The sequence below is a fragment of the Oxyura jamaicensis genome, chromosome Z (genome assembly GCF_011077185.1).
Source record: "Oxyura jamaicensis isolate SHBP4307 breed ruddy duck chromosome Z, BPBGC_Ojam_1.0, whole genome shotgun sequence".
In the NCBI taxonomy this organism is placed as follows: domain Eukaryota; kingdom Metazoa; phylum Chordata; class Aves; order Anseriformes; family Anatidae; genus Oxyura; species Oxyura jamaicensis.
The window spans coordinates 60,919,937-60,944,331 of record NC_048926.1 but is presented as its reverse complement, the minus strand read 5'-3'; the positions used below and the strand labels follow the sequence as shown (position 1 = coordinate 60,944,331).

Sequence of the window (24,395 nt, the reverse complement as noted above, 5' to 3'; positions counted from 1 at the left end):
CACCGGCGTCCCCGGGGTTCCAGGGAAGGTTGGACGTGGTGCGCAGGGACGTGGCCTTGGGGTGACGCTGGTGGTAGGGGATGGTGGGACCGGATGATCTTGGAGGGCTTTTCCATTCTTACTGATTCTGTGATTCTGTAACTACGGGTTTATTCAAAAATCGTCATTTCCAAAGAAAAGAGCGTCGTTTCTTCCCGTAAGCAGGCTCCAGCTGTAAAACACCCGCCCCGTCGGGCGGGGCCGCACGGGCGCCGTGAGGTGAGCAGGGCCGGGCTGTGAGGCAGGCCCCGCCCGGGCCCTGTCAGGAGGTTGGGGCCGGCCGGGCCGCCTCTGACGGGCGGGAGCCTGGCGGGGAGGCCCGCCCCCCGCGGCCAATCAGAGCGCCCGCCCTCCCCGCGGCAGCCAACGGGCAGGCGCCGTGCGGCAGCCAGGTCGTGACGACACTTGGCCGGGGCGTCGCGCGATGCCGGGCGGCCGCCAGCGTGGGCGGGGACCGACCCGGACCCCGTCCCGCCCCGCCTCCCGCCCGCCGCGCGCGCTCTCCCGAGGGCGGGCAGCTTCGCCATTGGCTGCGGCGGCGAGCCGGTCGCGCTCCCATTGGCTGCCGCTGTCGGCCGTTGGGCGGCCGTTGGGTGGCCGTTGGGTAGGCGGAGCGCGGCGGCCGGCGGCGAGCGGGGCCGGCGGGACCCGGCATCGGCTTCCGTGACCGGGGAGCGGCTCCGGACCCCGGTGGCGACGTGTGTGTGTGTGTGTGTGTGTGAGCGGTTCCGCGGGGGAAGGAGATGGAGCTGCTGCCCAGCTCGGCTCCCCTGGCCACGAAGCTGCGGAACACCCTGGTCCAGTACCACGGCATCGCAGACAGCGAGTGGCGGGTCGCCAAGAAAACGGTGAGTGGGCTGAGCGTGCGGGCGGGCTGCAGGTCACCCGTGGGAACAGCAAAAAGGGCCTTACGTAACGTAACGCGGGTGTGAAGCATCTGGCGGTTCTCTCGGGGCTTTCCTCTGAGAGGCCCCCTGCAATGAGCCTTCTGGGACAGGACAGGTTTGGATGGCAGAAGGAGTTCTCCCTGACACACCGTGTCATGCCGTGTACCCGTTGTTGTGGAAGCCCTGCACAGTCCTACCAGTGCGGGGTTGGGGCTTTTCTTGAAGCAAAAGGAAGGTGTGGAGAGCTGGGGGTCGGCCTTTTCTCACAGGTAACTAGTGATAGGACTAGGGAATGGCCTCAGGTTGTGCCAGGGGAGGTTCAGGTTGGAAATGAGGAGACACTTCTTCTCAGAAAGAGCAGTCAGGCATTGGAACAGGTTGCCCAGGCAGGTGGTGGAGTCACCGTCCCTGGTTTAAGGAAAGGTTCCTGTTTCAGGAAAGATTGGACATGGTGCTTAGGGACGTGGTTTAGTGGGTGATGTTGGTAGTAGGGGGGTGGTTGGACCAGATGATCTCGGAGGTCTCTTCCAACCTTAATGATTCTATGATTTAAGAAAATTTGAAATATTGTTGGCACTAGCAGTGCTGTGATATGTTCTCTTGTACTTTCTAATCAAGGAGCCACAGCCTGTAGCTAGGCTCTGCTGGCTTTTGGAATCTCTTTTTTATCTACAATCATAGAATCATTTATGTTTGAAAAAAATCTTCAGGAATGCATGCTTCAGCTTCCAAATGTCTTCCTCATAAAATGTGAGATCACTGTCTGTTCCTTCCCTCATGTTGCTTCATATGTTTTCATTGCGTTCAAGCTGTTGCTGTGTATCAGAGCCTCCGCTTTATCAGAAGTTTTCCCCCTTGAAGAGAATGCATCTCCTGCTTTCCCCAAGCAGTTTGGCATACCCTTCTGTTGAGCTGCTTGGCTTTTCAGAGTTCTGCTTCGTCAAGCTAGATAGACTTCGCTGGTGCATCAGCTCTAAGCTTTTGAAATACTTTTTACCCCTGTCCTGCACAGGAGGTGGAAATGTATTTTGACATCTCAGTTTGGCAGTGTGGTAGGACTAGTGGAGGAAATTTGCATCTTTGCCTTTTTATAGCAATGCTGCTAGTGGTTACAGTATTTTTTATTTGTGAATAGACATAAATAAGGTAGGCTCAAATGTTCCAAATGTAAGTTGATTGTTCACAAAATTAATAAATCCAGAGTCTTGAAAAGGAGGAACAGACCATCCAAGCCTATCATAGGGTGGTTTGGGTTGGAAAAAACTTCAAAGATATCTAGTCCAACCCTCCTGCTATGGGCAGGAACACCTTCCATTACATCAGATGGCCCAGAGACCCTCCAGCCTGATAATGAACAGTGCCAGGAATGGGGATTCCACAGCTTCTCTGGGAAACCTGTTCTCACCACTCTCAGAATAAAGGATTTCTTCCTTATATCTAATCAACATTTATTCTCTTTTAGTTTAAAGCCATTACCCCTCGTTCTATTGCTACATTCCCAGTTAGGTACTGGAAGGCCACCAAGTTCTCCCCAGAGCCTTCTCCAGGCTGAACAATCAAAACTTTCTCAGCTTCTGTTCACAGGACTCTGATCGTCCTCGTGGCCCTCCTCTGGACTTGTTCTAATACATCCATGTCCTTCATGTGCTGGGACTCCCAGAGCTGAACACAATGCTCCAGGTGGGGTCCCATGAGAGCAGAGCAAAGGGGGAGAATCATCTCCATCACCAAGCTGACCACACTGCTTTTGGTGCAGCCTCAGATATGGTTGGCTTTCTGGGCTACCAGCGCACATTGCTGGCTCATGTTGAGCTTCACTTCGATCAACACCTCCACGCCCTTCTCCTTAGGGCTGCTCTTCAATCCATTCTCCACCCAGCCTGTGTTTGTGCTTGGGATTGCCCCAGCCCAGGTGCAGGGACTTGTACATGGCCTTGTTGAATTTCATGAGGTTCTCACAGGCCCCCCTCTCAGCCTGTCCAGGTCCCTCTGGATGGCATCCCTTCCTTTCCTCCAGTGTGTCGACCACACCACACAGCTTGGTGTCATCAGCAAACTTGCTGAGAGTCCCACTATCCCTGTTCTTCTGGATGCAGTACTTAACACTGCTGTTTGTTAGGACATACACTCCTTAGAGCTTACATGGTCGTGATCCCAAACAAAAAGTAAGTAGTGTTCTCTTTAATGATGGATTACAGAGATTTTGTGCATAGGTTCCGTTTTATAGTTAGATAATAAACAGATGTTACCATTTTCCTTATTTTATCTGGCTTACTCTAAAATAAATAGACCACTGCCTGCAAGACGTCTCTAGTTAGGCATGTAGGAGAGAAGGGTAACTTAAGCTTTCTTGTCTGCCACTGTCAGCATTTCCTGAACACTTCTGCTTGGTCATGTGTTACAGCAGTGCAGGCAGAGATTGTATGGTGTTCCTGCCTGATTAGTGCTGGATAATGCTTTCCAGTTGCCTTGAAAAGTTGTACCTAATATGTCTTTCCATTACTCTCTATGTATTCCTAGTAAGTTGACTTGGCCTGAAAAGCTGTTTACCTGCTCAGACTTTTAATATTTGACACAGAGAATGGCAATTGACTGTTTTTTTTTTGTTTTTTTTTTTGAAAGAATGGAGGATTGCCAGCAAAGAGGTCTGAAAGATGTCTGCTTTTCTGCAGAAAAATATACAAGAGAGCTCTTTAGGGTGAGCCACAGTTAATGATAGAGCATTTTGCTTTTCATTGGAAAAACAGGCATTTTCTGGACATCTTAGAATGGTATGTAAGTGAGAAGTAACATATATTCCATTTTATTTCAGAAAGATGCAACGGTGTGGCGTAAACCATCAGAGGAATTCAGTGGATACCTGTAAGTTTGCCTGCACACTAGATCAATATTTAAGGTTCCACAGGTGTGCTTTATAGAGTTCAGAAATGAAGGTTGTGGATAAACTACACAGATCCTTCACAGGGGAAGCTAAGTGGGTCATCTGGTGTGCCTTGTTGTCATGTAAAGGCCTGTACCATTTATTTTGGGTGTTATGCTTTGATGATTTGAGCTTACTTGGTATCCACAAAACTCCCACTGGCTGATTTGGGCAACAACGTAAGTCCAGACTTCTTAGAAATATACATCATATACAGGTTCTGTAGGTCTGCAGCGTTATTGAGTGACAAGCCAGTCAGTGCTTGCACACTCTTAGTGGCTATGCAACTGGTAGAATAAAACATCAAGCATGTAGTTGTGGGGAAGATGTGTGACATAAAGACCATTCCCATGTGAGCTTCTGTCACTGGGTTCTGTAGAATAGTTATTAGAACGCAGCAGTCTGAAGAAAGGAAGAGTGCTGTGTAAAGGTAATGTTTGAAAGTACCTGAAGGACTGATACACTCTGGGTACTGTAAGTCCTGTTAAATCTGCTGGAGCTGATGACCCCAGGTACCACGAGTCTACTGACTGTCTACTGGGCCACCAGCACACTAGCATGAACACCAAGTTGTGTGACTTAAACCACTGCCAACAAAGCCAGCTGCTGTATGCAGCTGACTACAGGATTGCGAACACACCCAATTTATAAAAGGACACTTTTATAAGTTTCCAAACACCCACCGAGAAGGCACTGGCGTTCTCAGCAAACAGCTGAGGTTGGCCACAGCCAGGTAACTATGAGTGAAAAGGGGTGAAATGTGCAAGGGAATAAATGAATGGGTTGTGTGATTGGTTACCTACTATTAATAAGGACAGCTTAATGAAGAAGAAGTGTTTTGAAAATAATGGTTATTATCAATTTTTCCCCCTCAGGAGAATGAGACCCAGTAATTCAAGTAATCAAAATTTCTGGTATCTACTTAATTAATGTTCTGTAAAGTCTTACACCAAATTATTTGGTACTCTCACAGGCTGCCAAAGCATAATGTAGTTTCTTGTTAGCTTGGTTCTACTACTCTTACTTCTACTTTATGAGGACTGTGACTGTTTTTCTCATTGCATACCTGTTCTCTTTTCTATTTGCTTATAGTTTTACTTGTCCCAAGTGGACTTCTTTGCTCCCCCTGCAAGAGCAGTAAAATAACAAGTTGTTAGAGAAATAAACATGATGATTTTTATCTGAGGAAGGAGTTTGCAATTTAAGAAATACAGATCGCAACATAAGGACAAAGCTTCCCAGAATTATCCCTATTGCATAAAAGAATAGATACACACAGAGATCTTCTTCTGTACTGTCTTTCTGATACAATTATCCACTGACTATAATTCCAGATACCAAGGTATTATAGTCAGTGTACTGTTGCAGACTAATGGAATACTGAATAAGAATTTCTGACTTTTAAATGTAAACTTACGTTTCTCTAGCTACAAAGCTCAAGGAGTGGTGGAAGATGTTACTAACAGAATTGTGGATCATATTCGCCCTGGACCTTATAGGCTGGACTGGGACAGCTTAATGACTACAATGGACATCATGGAAACGTTTGAAGAGGTAAAGACTTGCATATAGATCTTTAAAGGAAATGTGTGTAGGCACGTCTTTGAATCTAACATCATAGAAAAGCAGTAGTTTCAATAAGTACTGATATTTTTACACGTTTTCTTGAGTGCATATTTGTTTGCGTCGCCAATATGAATACGTGCTGGGGGTAACTGCAGAAGATGCTTTCTGGCTTCACAGCCCTCTTCTGAAGCTTAACGTTTAACTTTCCATGAATGAAAAAAATAGAGGAGTAAAACCTAAAAGGTTGCAACTGAGATGTGGAAGCTGTGGTACAATTCACATGTAGAAGAGTTACAGTGTAATATTCTACACACCAGAGTCTTTACATACTCCTCACTTTCACCTGTTCCACAGCAAATAAAGTTGTGGGTATTAATAATCCATTTGTACTTCTACAGAAACTACAACCTTTTCCTAAGAGGTTGTCTTATCTGTGTGGCAGGGCTTCATGCTGAGAGCCAAAATAATTTGTACTGTAGGGCAAGACTTGATAAAGAGGGATACTTTTGAAATTGATTATGTAGAAGTTGTTAGCCTTGTTTTGTTTACTGGAGACATCCAGTATGACTTCAAAACCCTGTAGGCATCTGGCTTGAACATGGATGCCTTGTCTTTTGCTCTGGCTTTTCAGGAGGATTTATATGATAATGTGTTTTTGTTAATTGCTCCTTAGTATTTACACAAACTTAAGTGTCTCGTAGGAAAGGCTTTTTGGAAGACTTGTTTGCATTCTGTTTTGTTCACTTGGTGGATTAAAAGTCCTTGACAGAGGATCTTCGTACTGAGAGCAGCTTCTTGCAATTTATTCATGATCTTTTCAGACTTGGTAGGTAGTGGGAACGGCATGTAAAAGGCACATAGCCTTCAGTTCCCAGACATGACTTACAATTCTATCATTTTAATCAGTATGATATAAAGGAGCCAGATACCCTCAGCCGCTGCAGTGCTCAGTTGCAGACTACAAGTTCTTAAGGACTTCCAGCCTTTAGACCAAAAATGACACCTCCATTCAGATCTCACTGATTTTTTTTTTCCTGGACAGCGTGTAGTTGAAATATAGTGCCACCTTTTTGGAAAAGGATAGCTGCTTACCAGCTTAAATATCCCTGTATTCATTATACTAAGATACTTTTGTTTTGTTACTCTCCTCATTCTGTCACTCAACAAGAACTGCTGTGTGATGCGTTACACCACTGCTGGCCAGCTCTGGAATATCATAGCACCAAGGGAGTTTGTTGATTTCTCTTACACCACAAGCTATGAAGATGGTCTTCTAACATGTGGTAAGACACCACTTACCTTTGCTCAATTCTTACTTTGCACCACCTGCCTGGCTTAAGATTTGATTCACCTTAAGGGTAGTTCTGTAGTAAACATTCAAAAATGATATAAAATGGTCTCCAATTAGTATTTCAGAAGTATTTTAGAGATTTTACAGATTTAAAGAAGTATACAGGTTACTGCTTTGCCCATTAGCCATTCACGTGTGACAGGATTCATTTATGCCAACTGTAGGACAGGAATGGTAGAGATGAATTGTGTGGTTTGTCTCAGCTTATACAGCAAACTGAGCAAAGTAAGAAGCTTCCTACTAAATGGGAGGAACATTTTTACTGTCATTTTCTGATTACTAAGCTCTGCTTGTTTGTGAAGGAGTGTGGATGATGAGCAGGCAGCTTTCAGGTATGCAAGTATCCAAAAGCTTAAATTGTGCCTGTCACTACTACTAAATTCCCCAGGTAGAAACTTTTATTTTTTGTCTCTGAAATTCATTTTCCTTTTCTTGTTTGTTTTCCTTGACAGGTATTAGCCTTGACTATGGAGAGGTGAGACCTGATTTTGTCCGTGGATTCAATCACCCTTGCGGCTGGTTCTGTGTTCCTCTTAAAGACTATCCTAGCCACAGCCTTTTGACGGGTTACATTCAGACTGAACTGCGAGGGATGCTGCCACAGTCTGCAGTAGACACTGCCATGGCTAGTACTCTAACCAATTTCTACTCTGACCTCAAAAAGGCTCTGAAAACATAGGCAAAAAGTGACTCGGAAGCCCACGCGTTTCTTGCAATCAAATTACGTTGTTTAGCTTAGCATAGGTTAGCTACTGAGTTCAGAGGTAACATTGTTCCTGAATGGTTCCTGAACCTTTATGTAGAGGGATCCAAACAACTTTGATGTGATACTTAGCATACATTCCTATTTCACAGCACAAGATTTTGTTTCTTGCTCAGCACACTGCAGTTGTGTGAGGAGTAGTCTGAATCTAAACACAAGATGACTGTGGGCTTGAAAAATGCATTACAAACTCGGCTCTCACCAACAGTACTGAGAGTAGGGTACTCAGGATTTTGTGAGTGCAGGTTGCTGTACAGGCAGCATCTCATTGGAGATGTAGTTTTGTAATATATATATATTTTTATATTTACTTTAAATTTTTGGTTTATGTAGTTTGTACAGGTGCATCTTTAATTTCTGTTTTAGAAATTTGCTTTGATTTACTATTGAGATGGTCCATAGCTAAATTTTTAAACAGTACTGTTCATAAGAAACTTATTAGCTCATGTTAGCAAAATATATATTCATTATTGGCATTTCTTTGATATTGTAACTGTAGCTTGATAACTGTTGTAACAGTCTCAGTGCATAGATAAAGAAATGTCCTTACAGCTGATCCAAAGCTCATTTAAGTCATCAGGTGTCTTTCCATAGTTTATAGTGGGCTTTTAATCATGCAAATAATTGTCAAAATAGCAAACATCCAATGGATCCTCTGTAATACTCTGCACTCCTAAATGATTTTTTACTTGAATTTGCATGTAATTGTGTTCTCTAGCTTAATTTTTGTCTTCCTAACGTGAGAAACCTGGAGTTACTAGAAGTACAGACAGTACCACTAACTTGCTTCAGACACAGGCATTGGTTTAACCGCAAGAGTACAGACTGCACTTTCTGTTGATTTTTGCAGTAAGTGAAATGAACATCTTAAAACATGAGGAACTGAAAGTCCAGGCACAAGCTGTAGAGTTGCTCAGAGCCACTGGATGGTGGAGGGTCTCTGTGCTGCTAGGAATCTGAATTCTCTTTAAAACGTTACATTGAGAATTTAATGTTGGTATGCATCATTTGCTCAGGTGAGATTGTAATTATCCCTGTGCTTTACCAGTGCAAGTCTGCACATTAATTTGGGAAAGTACCTTAGAGCCATAGTATTTTGGGACCAGCTGTATACATACAATCCAAGGACACAAAGCAACAGCCTCAAGTTGTGCCAGGGGAGGTTTGGATTGGACATTAAAAAGAACAAAATCATGGAAAAGGTGGTTAGGGATTGGAACACGCTGCCCAGGGAAGTGGTGGAGTCACACTCCCTGGTGTTAGGTGGATGATTGGGCTTAATAATCTTAAGGGTCTTATACAACTTAAATGATTCTATGATAATAGAGGAAGCCATGCATAGACTACATGTACAGTCGCTAACCTCTGGATATTGATGTCTCATTTTTTTAAGATTCTGGGCTGATTGAGGGGTTTTGATACAGATGTATATAGAGCAAAATACTCCATTGCTCCATAAAGAGCACAGATTAAACCTGCACAGAGCCACTTCACTGTTAGAGAAGCAGGTCAACAGGAGCTCAAGACTCTTTTGAGAGGATGTGTGCAGAGCACTGCAGAAAAGATCACAAGGTCCTTGTAGTAAATACCCATTATAAGGGCTCTAGCATCGCGAGAGTATCAAGCCTTATTTGTGTTAAGTGAAATGGCTTTTTACACTTTCAGTGAAGATAGGCTGATGAAGCACAGAGCAGCCAAAGAAGGCTTGCGTTTAAACAAGAAAATCACTGGCATTTAAAGTATGAAAGTGGTTTTTATATACATTTTCTCCATGCAGGTTTCCTTTCTATTGACGGAGTAGTTTTCAGTAACAGTCCTAGGGGTGGAAAGATTTTGTGACTAAGGGCAAATATCTGAAAGCAAAGCAGGCCTTCTATTTTGCATTGTGGTACATCATAATTTGTTCCTTTAGCACTGATTAAGCTGGCTTCATATGTTTTAACACAAGTAGTCTATTGCTTCTGCCAATGAGTCTTAACATTAAAGTTAATAACAGAATAGAGATTACAGAGGCAGAGACGGGAGCTAGATGTTTTTATGTCAGCATAATACAATTCTTCAGTTTTCACATAAAGAAGTCATGGAAAATGCTAGCATACCCTAAGGATTTATTTTGGGGATCCTCATGCTTGTCAAAAAAATTCTAGTTTAGGAGCACAACAATTGACCAAGTATGCTGATTACGCTGCTGAAGCAATGCATAGCTGGTAGCCCTACACTGATTATTCTAAACAGTTCATCTATAGAGTAATACAGAACTGTAAGAAAGGTGTCCAGTTTCATATGGTGTTCTATTTGTTTAAAATCAAAACTTTCTTTCTTTTCATATAGCTAGGGATTGAGAGGAGTGTTAGATCATGCGGCACAGCTGGTTTTTTTTTTTTTTTTTTTTTTTTTTTACCAGAGTACATTCAGAACGAAGAAAGCCACAAAATCAAGTACTGAGCAGATCAGAACCTCTTTCCCCACCATTGTGTTGCTTTCCCCCTAAGGTAATGGACAGTCTAGATGGAGCAAGGTGGTATAAATAGGAAGAGAACTGAGGGGACAAAAGTGCAGGAACATGTTACTTGGCTTATTAGGAGGTAGTTTGAGACAAAGTAAATTATGTTGTGTAGATTGCTGTCATCATCACAACAGCAGAACTTGTGCATGTTTGTGAGGTTAGCCAATATTCTTGTTGGGAAGGGTCACAGGCTACATTCATTACCTCAGTTTAGTGTTTCAGCTAAACTAGAGTGGGACAGTGTCATCTGAAAGTAGCTTCTGAATGACGTGCCCAAGATACCGGGAGAAATAGCATGTATATAAATGCATCAAATTATTTTTGTATGACTAGTAACTGGGGGGAAAATAAATACTCTTTTCAGGGGTTTAGGCAATATACCAGTTTATTTAAAGTTTGGCACTTTAACTAGGTCCTGTGTGTGTGGATGGGAAGGATAGCTAATGATAAGATGATTTTCATGTTTAGCTTTTGTTTGTCGTTGAAAACCTTCATCATTGAACCTTGTGCGTAATTGTGCTGCTTGTTTTGTACTCTACCACAGCCTGCTAGGAGGTGGAACAGTACCTCAGACAGATACTCTGGGAAAAGCACAAGCCTTGATCTCACATTTGATTAATTTATAATTCTTTTAATAGACCAAAATGTGAAGACAGTGTATAATTCCTTCAGTAATCATAAATAACCAGAACTGTTTGATGATATGAGCTGGTGATTAATAAACCTACAAGGTTCATTGCTGGAAAAAGAGCCATGGTTCTACTGAAACCAGTCAAGTTGTGCCTATGTTCAGAAAGTCAAAATCAATCTGTGTTAACAGTGGTTTTAACTGACTGTGTTCAGTGCTTAAGAGATTTGTGTTTATATTTTGAATGCAATTGCAGAATAAATTAAAATATGAACTGCAACAGACTCATGATGCATCCTTTCCAATAGCTGTGCAGTCAGTTGTAGTATTCGGCTAGTTTGGGGGGAGTTATGTCTGATTATCTAGCATCTTCAACTGCATGGTGATCTCTAATACTTTCAGTCTCCATATACTAAAAAACAAACCCCAGTATCTTTATTTAAAATCTTGCTTTAGCCTAGATAGATTTCGACTTCCCAGAACAACTCAGACTCAGATTTCTACTAAATTAAAATATCTTGAAAAAGATACAGATAGGATTTTCTCATAACTTTTATATACATATTTTTAATGACCCCATGATTGCTGTGGAAGAACATTGTTAGTTTTCTCTTAATATTACTTGTCTTTTAACATGTTTAAGAATTGTTTTCTTAACCATCAAAATTAAGTTAATCCTAAACACATGGGCACATAGTATCTTGCAAAAAAATGTGTATTAGGGTTACATTCCAGAACATTTGTTTTGACATGTGTTTAATAAACAAACAAAGGAAGAAAATACCTGTACCATATCATATGCAGAATCTTTGCTTTTGTCTCTTTTTAAGCCTATAGGAAGGCAGGAGAGCTCTGTAGCATTTGATTTCAGGGCACAGTTGCAGGTCTCTTACCTTACTTAGAAAAGGAACTGTGCCTCTGAGATACAGCACACTCTTGTGGGGAATGTAACATCTCACCATATTACAAAGTGGGGTAGAGATAGGTACAGAAGCTACTTCAGATCATTGGAAAATGATTAAGTATGCTAATTAGAATTATTAAGAAAAACTCTGACATTTAATCCTAATCTAAACCAATTTTCTGATGGGAGACATGAAGATGAAAGCAATTAATAAAATGCATGCTAAAGATGAAATGTACTGTAGGGACATCTGAAGTCCTAGACCGGCAGTTAAGCTTTATGATGCATTCTGCCTTTTCCAGTCCTCACTGGGGTGTGCTGGTGACTCAGAGTACAGGTATGGACTGATAACTGTGGAGTCCATCTTCCCAGGAAATGTGCCTCTAGCATGGAGAAAACAGGCGCAAATGATAACAGAACATGACAGGAGATGCTTGCGCATGTTTCACAGTTTATCCGCACAGGAAGAGGTGTCATAATACCCTTGCTTGGGCATCTGGCTTAAAGTGCCCCCAGATCAGCACATTGCCCAGAAACGTCTTTTCTAAAGTGAATTTCTCTTTCGGTGAGTCAAGCCAATATGACTACATAAGGATCCTTGAAAAGGTTTGTTTCTTTTTGATACAGGCAACATCTGTGAAGCTATTAGAAGATCAACAACTCCTCAATAGTCAGAAACAGCTTTCTAAGGCTGGCCAAGGTCCTATTTGGCTGTGCTCTTATGCCTCATAGAAAGCATTTTCTGAACTCTCTGCCTGGGTCCTCTCACCTGCTTTGCAACATGGATCCTGCTCCTAGGCATGTTATGAGCTCGGAGTGTAGGACAACAAAATACCATCCTGAGTAAGATTCCCTGACTTGCTGAAGATTACTACCTGAGTGCTGCCTTTAATTTGGGTTTCAATCACGCAGCATTAAGGCTAGCACGTTGGTGTTACTAATTCAAGCCATCATGCTCACTGGACAGCACTCCAAGGGAGTGCATCTGAGCAGTTGCAAGTATGAATCCTTTGTTATTTGGATGCAATCCAAAATTTTAGTAGCCTTTGCATTCATAATAAATGCTTGCAGAAAACAGATCTCCATGATAGACAAGCTGCTAACTGCAACAAAATCACTCAGAACTTTATAGAACGCTTTCTGGTCACAAGAATAGCAAAACAGTTAGGGCGATTGCTCAAGGAGGTTCCAGTGCTTCATTGCTGGAGGTCTTTAAGAACTGATAAAATTAGTATCTACTTCACATAACCCTCCCTGGGCCACAGGGATAGATCTTACAAAGGTCCTTCCAGTCCTCTCTTTCTGTGTTACACCACTAGTAACAGATTTATTCCTTTTTTTTAAAAAAAAAAAAATAATAAAAATCCAACTGCAAAGCTTTTGAGGGAAGAGAAGTTGAAATGTTATGCCAAGTTGGAATTCTCAACTGCGCTTGGAACTGATGAGACACATAATTTCATCTCACTATAATGATGACTACCATCCCTTATTCTACACTGAACATTAGCTGTCAGCAAATAACAGATGTAAGCATATCTAGATTAACTATTTTATTTAGCATCAGATCAGTCATGCAAGCCACTTATTAAAAACAGACTTTCCACTGTAAAATCATATTCTTACGGCTTATCAGCATTTCCATACAAGCACACAAGCAAGTACATTGGTCCCCAATAAAACACACTGAAACAACAAAGCTGACTTATTCTGGTTCCAATTTCTCTCTGGTTCATTTATACAGAGTATCAGAAAAGTTACTACACAAACAGGTTTAGTCTGAAGTAAATGTGTACAATTAAACAAGCAGTACATGAATTTCTATGTAGTCACTAACACCTTTGCTAGTACAAGCAGTGTTGACAGTACAAGTTTTCTTACACGTATCTTCATTATTTTTGTTAGAAGTCCAGCCACAATTGCTCTGAGACAATGAGCTTCTGTAACAGGCTTATAAGAAACATACTTCATGGTACAAGTCCGTAGCACCATTTGTCTGTTTGCCTTAGAAGCATCAGCACATACCCTACTCGTGCAGCTTAGGCTCATCTTGAATTAAGGGAAGCACAAAGCTTCCTTTTGGGCTGGTCCTCATCCAGCCTCAAAGCCAAGAGCCACCAGGAGCCTCCAAACCAAGGCCAAGTCCTTCACTAGCCCTTCACGTATCGCACCACCTCAGGTGAAAAACAGCTCAGGCTGAGGTATAATGTGACTCTGAGCTCCTTTGCAAGGGGCTGGAGCAGCCAACCAGGCTCTACTTGGTGCCTCCCAGGCTTGCAAGAGAACATCATAGCATAGCGCCTTCAAACTAACAAATTGCTTCCCCTGGGTGAGAAAGACACGCTGACCCTTCCCCTCTTCTCCCAGTTCCTACAACCCCCTCCACTGGATCAGCCATCCTAGCTATTTTTAAAGACTGTCCTATTAATCTTAGTTTTAGGGTCTAGGGTTCACCCCCTCCTACCCCCATCTTTCCTAAAGTGAGCTCCTAATCACTTCAGAGTTTATTTTCCCCCAAGCAAGTGTCTCTTAATACTGTTTCTTCTTCTTCTTAAAAAAAAAAAAAAAAAAAAAAAAGTCCCCCAATAAAAATTAAACAAAATTTTTGATTTTTAATCAGGAGCAGCAGCATGACTTCTCATGAGCACGTAGTGTGAATAAGGAAGCGGTTCCTGTTGTGCATAGTAGCACCAAGCCACAGCTGGGATTTGCTCACAGTAGCTAGTTCTTGTTTGCCATTAATCTTAGTAAAAGCTCTCATAGTATTTAGTTACTGTTTCCCTGCAGCCAAGATGGTGAAGATTTGGGCACAACAAACCAGGCACCCGCTGCTGCAGTGAGGGCAGTAGGTTGGTGACAGCAGCTGCTTGGGACTCTGCAGGTCCAATGGGCTTTATGGGTCCCCATTTTTCCCCAGGTAGGTGTTTCCTAGAGAGGGCACCTATATGCAGGATTGAGCAAATCCTCCATATATAGAGAGAGAGATTCTAAATATGCGTACTGTCCATTTTGCTTAGTTTCATGAGTGTTTTTCAGTGATGTTGGTCACTGTTAAAGACCACTCCAGGCCTATGGAGTAACAACATGCCACCGAGGAAGACATGCTCCACAGCAAACCAAGGACAAGGCTGTGAGCTGTAGTAATAGCATAAGAAAAACATCTTTGATTTCTTACCAATGAAAAGAAGTGGGGTCAGGGGTGAGAATTTTCCACCTAGAAAATTTATTTGCTCTATTTTCATACGCATGGCTGATTGTGAGGTCTGAAAAAATAGAGAAAGGACTTATAGATACATTTCCCCTTTTTCCTTGTGCAGACAATGCTAAAGAGATACTCTCTTTGGTACACTTGGTAGCAAAATCCTCTGGTGTTTCTATTGTGGGAAATCATTGTTTGGTGGTACTTAGGGATTTGTGGGGGTGGTTGTGCTTGTTTATGGGGAGGTAGTAAGTGGCAAAATTGTTCCTTGGGTTTGTTTTATTCTTTTTTCTTTTTCCCTCAGGTTTCTGTAGGTATGGTGCTTACAGTTTCTTATAGTGCAATATAGCTTCTTGGAACTAGTATTTGGAGGGTTTTGTGGTTAATGTCTGCAAACATTATGCATTAACCTGTAAAGATACTATAAGATGGTGCCTTTATTGTTGTGACTAGGCCAACTGATATAAATTGGCTGAGTCATTTGGGTTAACGTCAAGCAGAAGCGTGAGATGGACCTTCACAGCAATGTTTCAGATATGTGTCTCTTCAACAACCATGGATTTTTGCACTTTACCCTTCATACACCCTGTTTCTTTAGCTTAGGTATAGCTTAAACTGGTAATTTGCTCACTGGACATTTGCAAAGTCTACAGCTCCTCTAGCTTGTCCAGCGTGCAGAGAGAGAACCTTGGGCAGGATTGAAACAACATTGCCTCAACGCAGCCCAAGACTATTGCTTTGGAAGGGGTCAGAAAACAGGCTCTCACGGGGCAGCACTGTTAAGGTGATGTGAATGAACTACTGACTGTTGACTTTGTACACATCTGTTTTAAATTTCTCAGACGGCTAACAAAAAAAAGCTGCTTTATTTATTTATTTATTTATTATTTTATTTCCTGGAAGTATTAGCTCTCAAGGACATGTCAGATGGTACCAAGGGCTGATATGATAAAGCAGAGCTCTGTGCATGGTTCTGTGGATGAATAAAAACGACTCAGTGGCTACTGGAGCATATTGTCTCTGGGAGAGATCACATGCCCTTTGCAGCTGTAAACCATACCCAAGGGCTTGCCTCACCTTTTGAGCTACCACAATAACTGCCTGAAGTCTAAGACACACTAATTTCACTTAGGAGAGCCATCTCAGATCCACCCCAAATAGGGATAAGAATTAGATTTTGTTCTCTCCGTTTGATTGACTTTCCCCATGTGTACATATGTAGGATTGATTCTAAAGTGTTGTATTATTTATAAACAATGAGGACCAAGTGTTACAAACTGACTTTGCTGTTTCTTCTGAGAACACTTCTAAGTGGCAATTCTGCATAAAATCGAACACCATTACATGTACATCAACTGATATTACGTACATGATATTAAGAAGAATGTTGCTCATAGCACATGTGATTTTTTTCAGTTCCTGAGTATGTGTTTCTTTGGGATGGCTGAAGCCACACCTTCTCCGTGGAAGGAGGAAGATGCAGTTGATGAAGCAGGCTCCTGGTGCTCAGGAGCAGCACCTGGCCTGCTGTTGTTCTCGTGTCACTGTGCTCTGAGCCCCTTGCTCCCTCAGTGTTACCATCTGGCAGCCTCAAACCACCTGAGGCAAACCAGGCGCCTTTCTCTTCTGTTTAGAAACTAACACAAGTTGCTGAATTCTTTGATGGCTCTGGCATTTGTTGGACAGCCTTGTGCTATTTCTGTCAGCCAGGTATCTGCTCCTGAGAAAGGAAACAGAAGGCACCAGAAAACAGCGTGACTCCAGGAAATGGAGAAGAAGAGGAGACACCACCCGCACCCCACCTGGGTACTGACTGGCAATGAGTGATCACACCAAGGACAGCTCATATGGGAATGCGCTCCTACTTCAGCAGTGCACCCAGACCTTTTGGAGTACCATCAACTGAAAGAAGAAGAGTGAAACCACCTGGCAGACCCAAGGGCCATGGCAGGTTTGTCAGGACAGCAAGTCCAAAACTTGACAAGTGAAACCAGGGTTTCTAGTGGAAGAACACACAAGAACCTTTTCTTATAAGCTTTGCTCTCCACGTATCAGCATATAACACTCCACAGTGCTGCATCTCAGGCACGCAGAAAAAAAGCAGTGGCTGCTTTTCATTACAGGAGGACCTCTCTGCAATGTAATAGCAGCAAACACATGGTGCTTAATGCCCTTTGGACAGTAAATGTCTTCCTGGTGTACAAGTTAAGGGTTAGATTCTCAGTTCCTGCTCAGATGTGCTGTGGATGGAGCACAGCCGGGCAGGGTCTTCTGGAGCTGTTCAGGGCAGCTCTCACCCACAAAATGCTGTGCTGGTGTTGTCATCCCACTTCACCCTGTGTCCTCAGCTTGTGAAGGGATGAGGACACTCTTTTCCCAGATGACTCTTGGACTCAGGGGCCAGAGCTGCGGAAAACTGTTCCGCTGTATTTATTAATCTTTCATACCTTGATGTCCATTACTCTGAATTTCATCCAGACATGGTCCATGTATATAGCTATGTGAAACACTATGGTTTCAGTTCCAGCTGAGCAATGCTGGCAAATGGCAGAAGATGACTTGGAAAGTTACTGCAACTGCTAATGCAGACATGGGTCTCAAGGACTCTTTGGCAGTCTCTGCCTCTTTCAATAAATTTACAGTTGTGAGTGCATGCGTGCACATGTATGTATATATTTTTATATATAAACCTATAAAGTTTAATTCTCTTGATAAGTTCAGAATTGGGCCACTGTGACTATTTCATTCTGTTCCTGCTATGTGCTATGCCCATCCCAACAAGATCTGAATGCCTTCCCACAATGACTGTGTTTTTGTTCTCTGTTCCACTCTGGAGGGGATGAAGGTCATGCAAAGCAGGTTTTCCTTGTTGTTGTTTTGCAGAATTTTTAATTGTATACATGTACGTTAGAGGATTCATGTTGCAAAGGTTACACTCCATGTTTGTAATGAGCCTCCAATGATCTTCATTGAATTCCTATTTTTCTCTTCTTAGATTCTTATCACAATTCTTATTTTCTAACATGTCTAATGACTTTTGTTCAATACAATGCAGTATTGTGTAGGGGCTTAGCTGGGAAACAAATATTCTTTATACAACAGCAGAGTTATCTTTCACCACTGTGGTTGTATGATCTAACCAGAATCACTCTAAAGGGGAGGAAAGGACATTCTATGAGCTATTATTTTTTTGTAAAGTAGCTTTAAGGATGTTCTGGGCTGTCTCTTGGTTACCTCTGGTATCTTCAGGACCTTCTTGTATCACTGCCACTGTGCTCTAGGTTCAGCTGTGCATCCTGCTTGGTCAGCAGCATTCCTACATTGCTCCCGTATACAGAGGCATGTTTATTACTTCAATACCATACCTACATACACTGCACTCCAGTTACCTGAGCAGCAACAAGTGGAGTCAGCCACACAAAACTGAATTATTTACCAAGAAATACACATAATGTTTGCATAAACCAGGAGCCAGGGCACTGTGCTGGCTTGCGAGTGTCCGTCCCTCTGGAAGCAGGCAATACACAGGGCACTGTGCAAGGATCTGCTGCGAGTCCTCCACCCATATACCCACATGATTCTCTTGAAAGAACAGAGGGCTGCATGGCAGGACTCTGCCAACAGCATGCCCAGGACATGCGCAGGAGCTGAGGGGCAGTCACCACTCGTTTGGAAATGTGTGTATTTCCTAGAGTCCTCCTGTACTTGCTGCTTAGCAAATACTGCTATCCATCCACTAAGTGGGACACTGACAGCTCTTAACACCTTCTTCTCTCTCCCTGCTGGACAAATGTCTTTACTGAAAGAGTTGTGCAGCACTGGAACAGGCTGCCCAGGGCACATCCCTGGAGGTCTTCAAGAAACATGTAGATGTAAGAATTTAGAAACTTGGTTTAGTGGCAGACTTGTCAGTGCTAGGTTGGACTAGGTGATCGTAGAAGTCTTTTCCAACATGGAAATGGTTCTGTGATTCTGTGATAACTGTGGAAATGTCCTCGCTTTCCTGTGACTTCCAGCCGCATCCATGCCTCACTGGCAGCAGGAGCGGCAGGAGACAGATCCTTACCCAACAAATGCTGAGCCGCAGCACTCTCCAGCCTGTGACTGCCTGCTCCTGCTAGCCTAAGGCCCTTCCCAAAACATTTTGGTTGCCATATTCATCCCACTCTAGCACCACATGGCTTTTCACAACACTTTGCTTTATTCACCAAGGCAGGGGTCCTCACAAAGGGGATGCTCAGCAGCTTTTGTCACTCACCTTCACATGCCCGACAGCCAGCTCACTTGCAGGGACTGAGCTGTTATTGACCGTCTTCTCAAGGGCATGTTGGATCAAACTTCTGCTCTTATGGCCTTTTGCATTCAGAAGTTTGATTATGGTGTGCCTGCAGCTTTACAGAACACTTGCACAACACCAAATACAAACTCCAGCTAACAAGACAGCACTGGGCGGATGCAGTGCAATTTACTGTCATCAGCAAAATCACAAAGTATTCTAAATGATAGGGAATCTGTTAACATTTCAGAGTGAATCTTTCTGAACTTGTAGAAAACCCTCTTCTTGTGCAAAGGCAGGAGGAAATCACTGTCAGCTTAACAGCTGTCAGCTCCTCAGTCTAACTCTCAAATTTTAGCTTCTAATCATCTAATACTACAATCTCCATCTAGAGGAAAAGTTTTGCTAAGCTCAGACATTTCGGGAAGATGGCAAGGTTCTCCATTTTGTACCTGAGTAACTCTGCTGATGCACTGAGCGCTTTAAAAATTTAGAGCTTAGGGTTTCAACAGAAAAGAACATTATTAGTTTTTTACCTAGTTTATAACTACAGATGTAGAACGGGCCTGCCTCCAATAGCTTTAGGGTGTGTTTGTATTTTTTATCCACAGTAACACACAGCACTGGCATTGCACTCCCAGTTCTGAATTATGGGGTGTGATTTTCCAGGCTAAACCAATGCACATAACAGTCCCTTCTTAGGTTAAGTGCATACACCCTGGTGATGCTGTTCCTTCTGCACAGTGTTGTCATACCAGGCATGCTATTTTCCTGAGTCACATATTGGTAATTCCTTCAGCACAGACATCCTGATTGTTTCAAAGTGAACATAATGAAAGAAAACTAAGCAAAACCATTTTAAGCCCCAGAGCCTTCATGCGCAAGCCTGAGCTGCCACCAAGATCATGCTTTCACAGAGCAGTCTCTAGTTGCATGGAGCTGGTTCATAGTTACGATACACCACGGTGTAATTTAGCAGCACATACATTTAAGACTCAGCTAGGACTATATTACTTTTCATCTCAGACACACCATGCTTCAGATGAAGATATTTCTGCTCAAGCACTGATAGGTGTGCAATGACTTTTGTAGATCAGAAGCAACTATCCCCACTGAAGGATGAAACATTACAAAAATCTAACCCCCCTCACTGACCCAACTTGGATGCCTGCAAGGCTGTAAGTGAGGGAGGAGACCTTTGGCTGAGAAATGCGTTAGTCCTGCAGTTCCTTTGCAGGAGATAAGAAAGACAGTAGAAAGCAAGGCAAGTGGATGAACCCATCACCTTCTCCAAAGTGGTTATTCCTACCGATTTTTATTATTATTATTATTATTATTTTTCCAAGGGAAAATCTGCATGTGTGTCTTGTTGCCCTGCTCACAGTGAGAACAGTAAAATCAGGGTCCTCAGCACGGCTTTAACAGCTGCCTGGCCCTGGCCAGCCTCTCCAGCTGATGGCCCTGTACCGCCTCAAAGTGTGCCACCACCTAGGGAAAGGCTGGATGTGTGTACTTTAAATTTCAACCTCACTCAGTTAGCAAATCTTTTTGTAAAAGTTCAAAGAGTTTTAAGAAATGGAAATGGGAAAACATATCAAGTGCCATACATTCATTAGCATGCATTCGTACCTAGTAAAGACAGTATCTTATCTCTTCCTTCTTGTGTTAATCTAAATTACATTTTATTTAGAAAACCTACCATGTGAGTAACATTCTTCTACCTTTTATTTTAATATCATCAGGAAACATAACTACTGAATATTTGAATATTTTATCAGTGACTATTTTTGGTAGCCAATATGTTTTTGAGGGCTAGTTGTGCAAAGCCTAACTTAAAATAAAAACAAAGCAAAAGAGGAATTGTGAGCCTGTAAGGGTTTTAGGTGGCTATTGTCATTAAAAGTTTAACAAACACAAACAACATTGTTGTACATCAGATTCTTTTTGCAGTTTCTGTAACACATCAATAACATTATGAAATCCCCATGCTATCAAAGTGATAACAAAGAAGTGTAAACGGTCATACATACTGATTCTTGATAGTTTCTCAGTTCCTATCGATCACATTCAAAAAAAAAAAAAAAAAAAAGACCAAGACAGCTGAAGAGCCTGATCCTAATTTCACAAGCTGATCCATGCACATGGCTTCTAACTTCAGACACAGGAGCTTTAGGTGGATGCAAGATCTGTGCTGGTGGATCATTTTGCGGGAGGGGCCCTTTGTCGGGAAAATCTGAGCTAACTGCGCTGATGAGTGAGACGGTTAAACATGAGGTTAAACTATCTAGGAAGCAGCCAGATTACACTACTGTCTCCCAGACATTGTATAAGAGTGTTTCTCCAGAGCAAAACCATCATGTTGTGGAATAGCTTCCCTCAAGCATTCAAAACTTGTGTAATTGCAGATTATTCCCTTAGGCCCTATAAAAATGTTTTCTAGCTGCACAGTTTAGAAATACATGAGTAAATACAACGGCATTCAAAAAATTTGCATTTACTCTAATCCCCTATTCTTCTGTCATTTCGTTTGGCTAACAGTTTACTAGAGAATGAGATAGCAGAAGTCTGAGTAATTTTGGTTGTCATTAAAATGCCGTATATAAACAGGAAAAGTCAGAGTAAGGCATTCTCAAAACAAGCTTGAGGAATGTACGTTTTCATGCCCAGTGGAACTAACATTTCAATGTCTTCCCAGAAGTAGTGGAATGTTTCTTGCATATAAATCCCCAAACACTTTTTTTTTTTTTTTTTTTTTTTTTTAACTTTACAGGTAAAAAGCATTATTTCATACATTATTTTTAAAAGCTATTTGTTTGGTATTTCCTTCCATTTTGTCTACTGCAGGACTATGAATCTGGAAGGAAGCAGTTCAAAGAAAGTCATGACATACAGAAGACACCTACTTCCGTAAAACTGAATTAAATAGTATTTGTTTCAAACGCCATCTAGAAACACTGTATAGATGTATATGGAGTATACGCATTATGGTAGGTAGTTACTCATTCCCATGTTTTCACCTGCCAGTATTACTGCAAATAACACTGTTTCCATGACATGCCTTATGGAACAGTTTACTATTTTCATAAGCAGTCACATGCATTGAAGGTAGAATCACCAGCCAGTGCATTTGGCACCCCAAAGCAGAACCAGAGAGGCCAAGCTTACAAATCTCTCTTGCTGAATGACAAGTTAGCTGGTGTATGAAATGACAGATCTCAGCGGAAACAAGGAAGCGCATTGACCTAAGACATTTCTTCTGGAGCTGCTTCTGCTTCCTGAGTGGGTTTCTCTTCAGGTTTGCCGTCATGGACAGGAGATGGGTTACGGCTGGGCTTGTTGCTGTCATGAGTGCTGTGACTGCTGGCGCTGCCAAGGCGAGTCGATGCCACAACAGCTTTTACTGCAGCCTGAGAAAGAGAGGATCAAACAAGCATTCCTTAAAGGACACAGCCTGCCAGCATTGCAGCCTTAGCATCAAGGTGCTGGGGAACATTATGGTGCTTGCTGTTCATGGTAACTTCATCCAGATACCTGCATGGGCTCAGTCAGATTTAGAAGGGCATCTGAAATGCTGGACTGAGGTTTAGAAGAGCTGTTTTCATAAGGTTACAAAGTTCACCAGTGTGAACAGGAATTTTATTTCATCTGCACATATGGCTTTATTTTTAAAAACTACTTCAGACCTCCTGCTCTGAAGTTAGATGGCAAAAACAGAGTTATTTTCCATCTTACCAATAAATTTATTACCATTGATTATTCAAGGGAAATTATATTTATCACTACTGCATATGCCAAGCACACCAGTGGATGGCATATGGGCAACTGCCCATAGCTCTATATATACACATATGCACACACATATATATGTATACACACATATATATGTATTTACAGACACATATACAAAGAAGTAAATTTTGGAGACACGCTCTCATGGTGTGTAAAATGTTAAAAACATCAAAAAGGGAGGACACACATAAAGACAGTTTTCTTAGCCCTTGACTTTATTGCCAGAAAAACAAAAACAAAAAACAAAAAACAAACAAACAAAACAAAACAAAACAAAAATGAAAGAAAGAAGAAACACTATCTCTGTGTATGACAACTCTAGCTGTTGTTGACCTAGGTGGCTGTTTGCATAGGCTTCACAGAAGTGAGTCTGCAGGAAGGGATGAGAAGGATTATATGTATTTGTGGATGGTTTTGTAGAGGTGACCATGCAAAAACCACCACCACCAACAACAACAAACAACAAAAAAGAACAACAAAAACAAGCAAACAGACAAAAAAAGATGCTAATGAAAAAGCAGGTTACATAAAAGTTGGCATCAGTGAAGAATCATCATCAGAAAATGAAGTCAAAATGACTCAATAAAAGTGGCAAGAATTTAGAGGGTGGGAATCTAGACCTCTTAAAGGAAAATCACAGGCATCTATATTAAATGGTGAGAGCATTTCAGAAAAGAGGTTACAAACAGAACAAGCCACCTGATATTTGAATGTATAAAAATACTTTTAATGTCATTTACTCTCACTAGGCATGTAAATGTTTATGAAAAAAAAAATCAACAAATCTATAAAAAAACAAATCATCACTGAGAGCTTTAGAATTATTCTGTAACATATTCCTTTATTTAAAGAAAAGCCTGTTGGCCTGGTCTCATATGCTGGGACAGAGAGCATAATTTTATATTATTCTTATACTATTAACAAAATAATAGGTATAAAACTAATAACTGCAATAACTGCAAATGTCAATAAATTATTTTTAATTAATAATTACAGAATTGGTCATTTAGCCTTTGACAGAAAAGCAATGAAAAATAAATTCATAAAAGCAACAGCTTTTAAACACAGAGGTATGTTTGTTGACTAAATTGGTCTAAATAGACTCAACTTCAAAAAATCAAGCTAGTGATCAAAGGTGTAAGCATATAGAGAGAATTAATACCAAAACATGCAAAAAAGGTGCATGGTTCTTTGTGATCTCCTGGGTAGGGAATATAAGAGCTCATTCAGAAATAATGTATTTTATGACTTTGCTCAGTGCTCTTAAATCATTTTGATGTAACAACATTATACAGCTTCTTCAGTGAATGCACAGCAATCCTGCTGTAAGGCTACAGAATCTTTTGGAAGGGAGCACTGTTAATAGAAACACTTAGCCAGTTCTGCAGGGGCAAAGCATCACTGAATTATATCTACCATGTCCAAGAGCTTCATAAATGACAAAACTTTTTTCTTTGCCCTGTAGAGATTCTCTGTCACAGTTCCCTAATAGCACTGAAAAAAAAAAAAAGAAAAATGATCAAAAACAAAATTAAGGGTAATTTCTTTGTGAATCTGGTTTTGCATGAGA

General features: G+C 41.8%; 2 protein-coding genes across 2 annotated transcripts in view; one reads left to right on the top strand and one right to left on the bottom strand.

The window, feature by feature from the left end:
* The first annotated feature begins 620 nt into the window (after nt 1-620).
* On the top strand, nt 621-10,936 carry STARD4 (StAR related lipid transfer domain containing 4). Its single transcript, XM_035310911.1, has 5 exons — nt 621-887; nt 3,739-3,788; nt 5,274-5,400; nt 6,581-6,695; nt 7,216-10,936. The coding sequence occupies exons 1-5, from the start codon at nt 783-785 to the stop codon at nt 7,440-7,442; spliced, it is 624 nt and encodes a 207-aa protein (XP_035166802.1). The 5' UTR covers nt 621-782; the 3' UTR covers nt 7,443-10,936.
* A 3,610-nt stretch (nt 10,937-14,546) lies between these two features.
* Nucleotides 14,547-24,395, bottom strand: part of CAMK4 (calcium/calmodulin dependent protein kinase IV) — a 160,895-nt gene continuing 151,046 nt past the window's right edge. The window contains exon 11 of the mRNA XM_035310910.1: nt 14,547-22,443. Coding sequence (XP_035166801.1) covers nt 22,279-22,443 — 165 coding nt within the window. The 3' untranslated portion in view covers nt 14,547-22,278. The remainder of the gene's footprint in view (nt 22,444-24,395) is intronic.

Excerpts from the sequence above, each read along its gene's own strand:
- STARD4 (XM_035310911.1), top strand. The coding sequence starts at position 783 with ATGGAGCTGCTGCCCAGCTCGGCTCCCCTGGCCACGAAGCTGCGGAAC. Across the intron at positions 5,401-6,580 it reads TCATGGAAACGTTTGAAGAG|AACTGCTGTGTGATGCGTTA; the intron begins GTAAAGACTTGC and ends TCACTCAACAAG. Across the intron at positions 6,696-7,215 it reads AGATGGTCTTCTAACATGTG|GTATTAGCCTTGACTATGGA; the intron begins GTAAGACACCAC and ends TTTCCTTGACAG.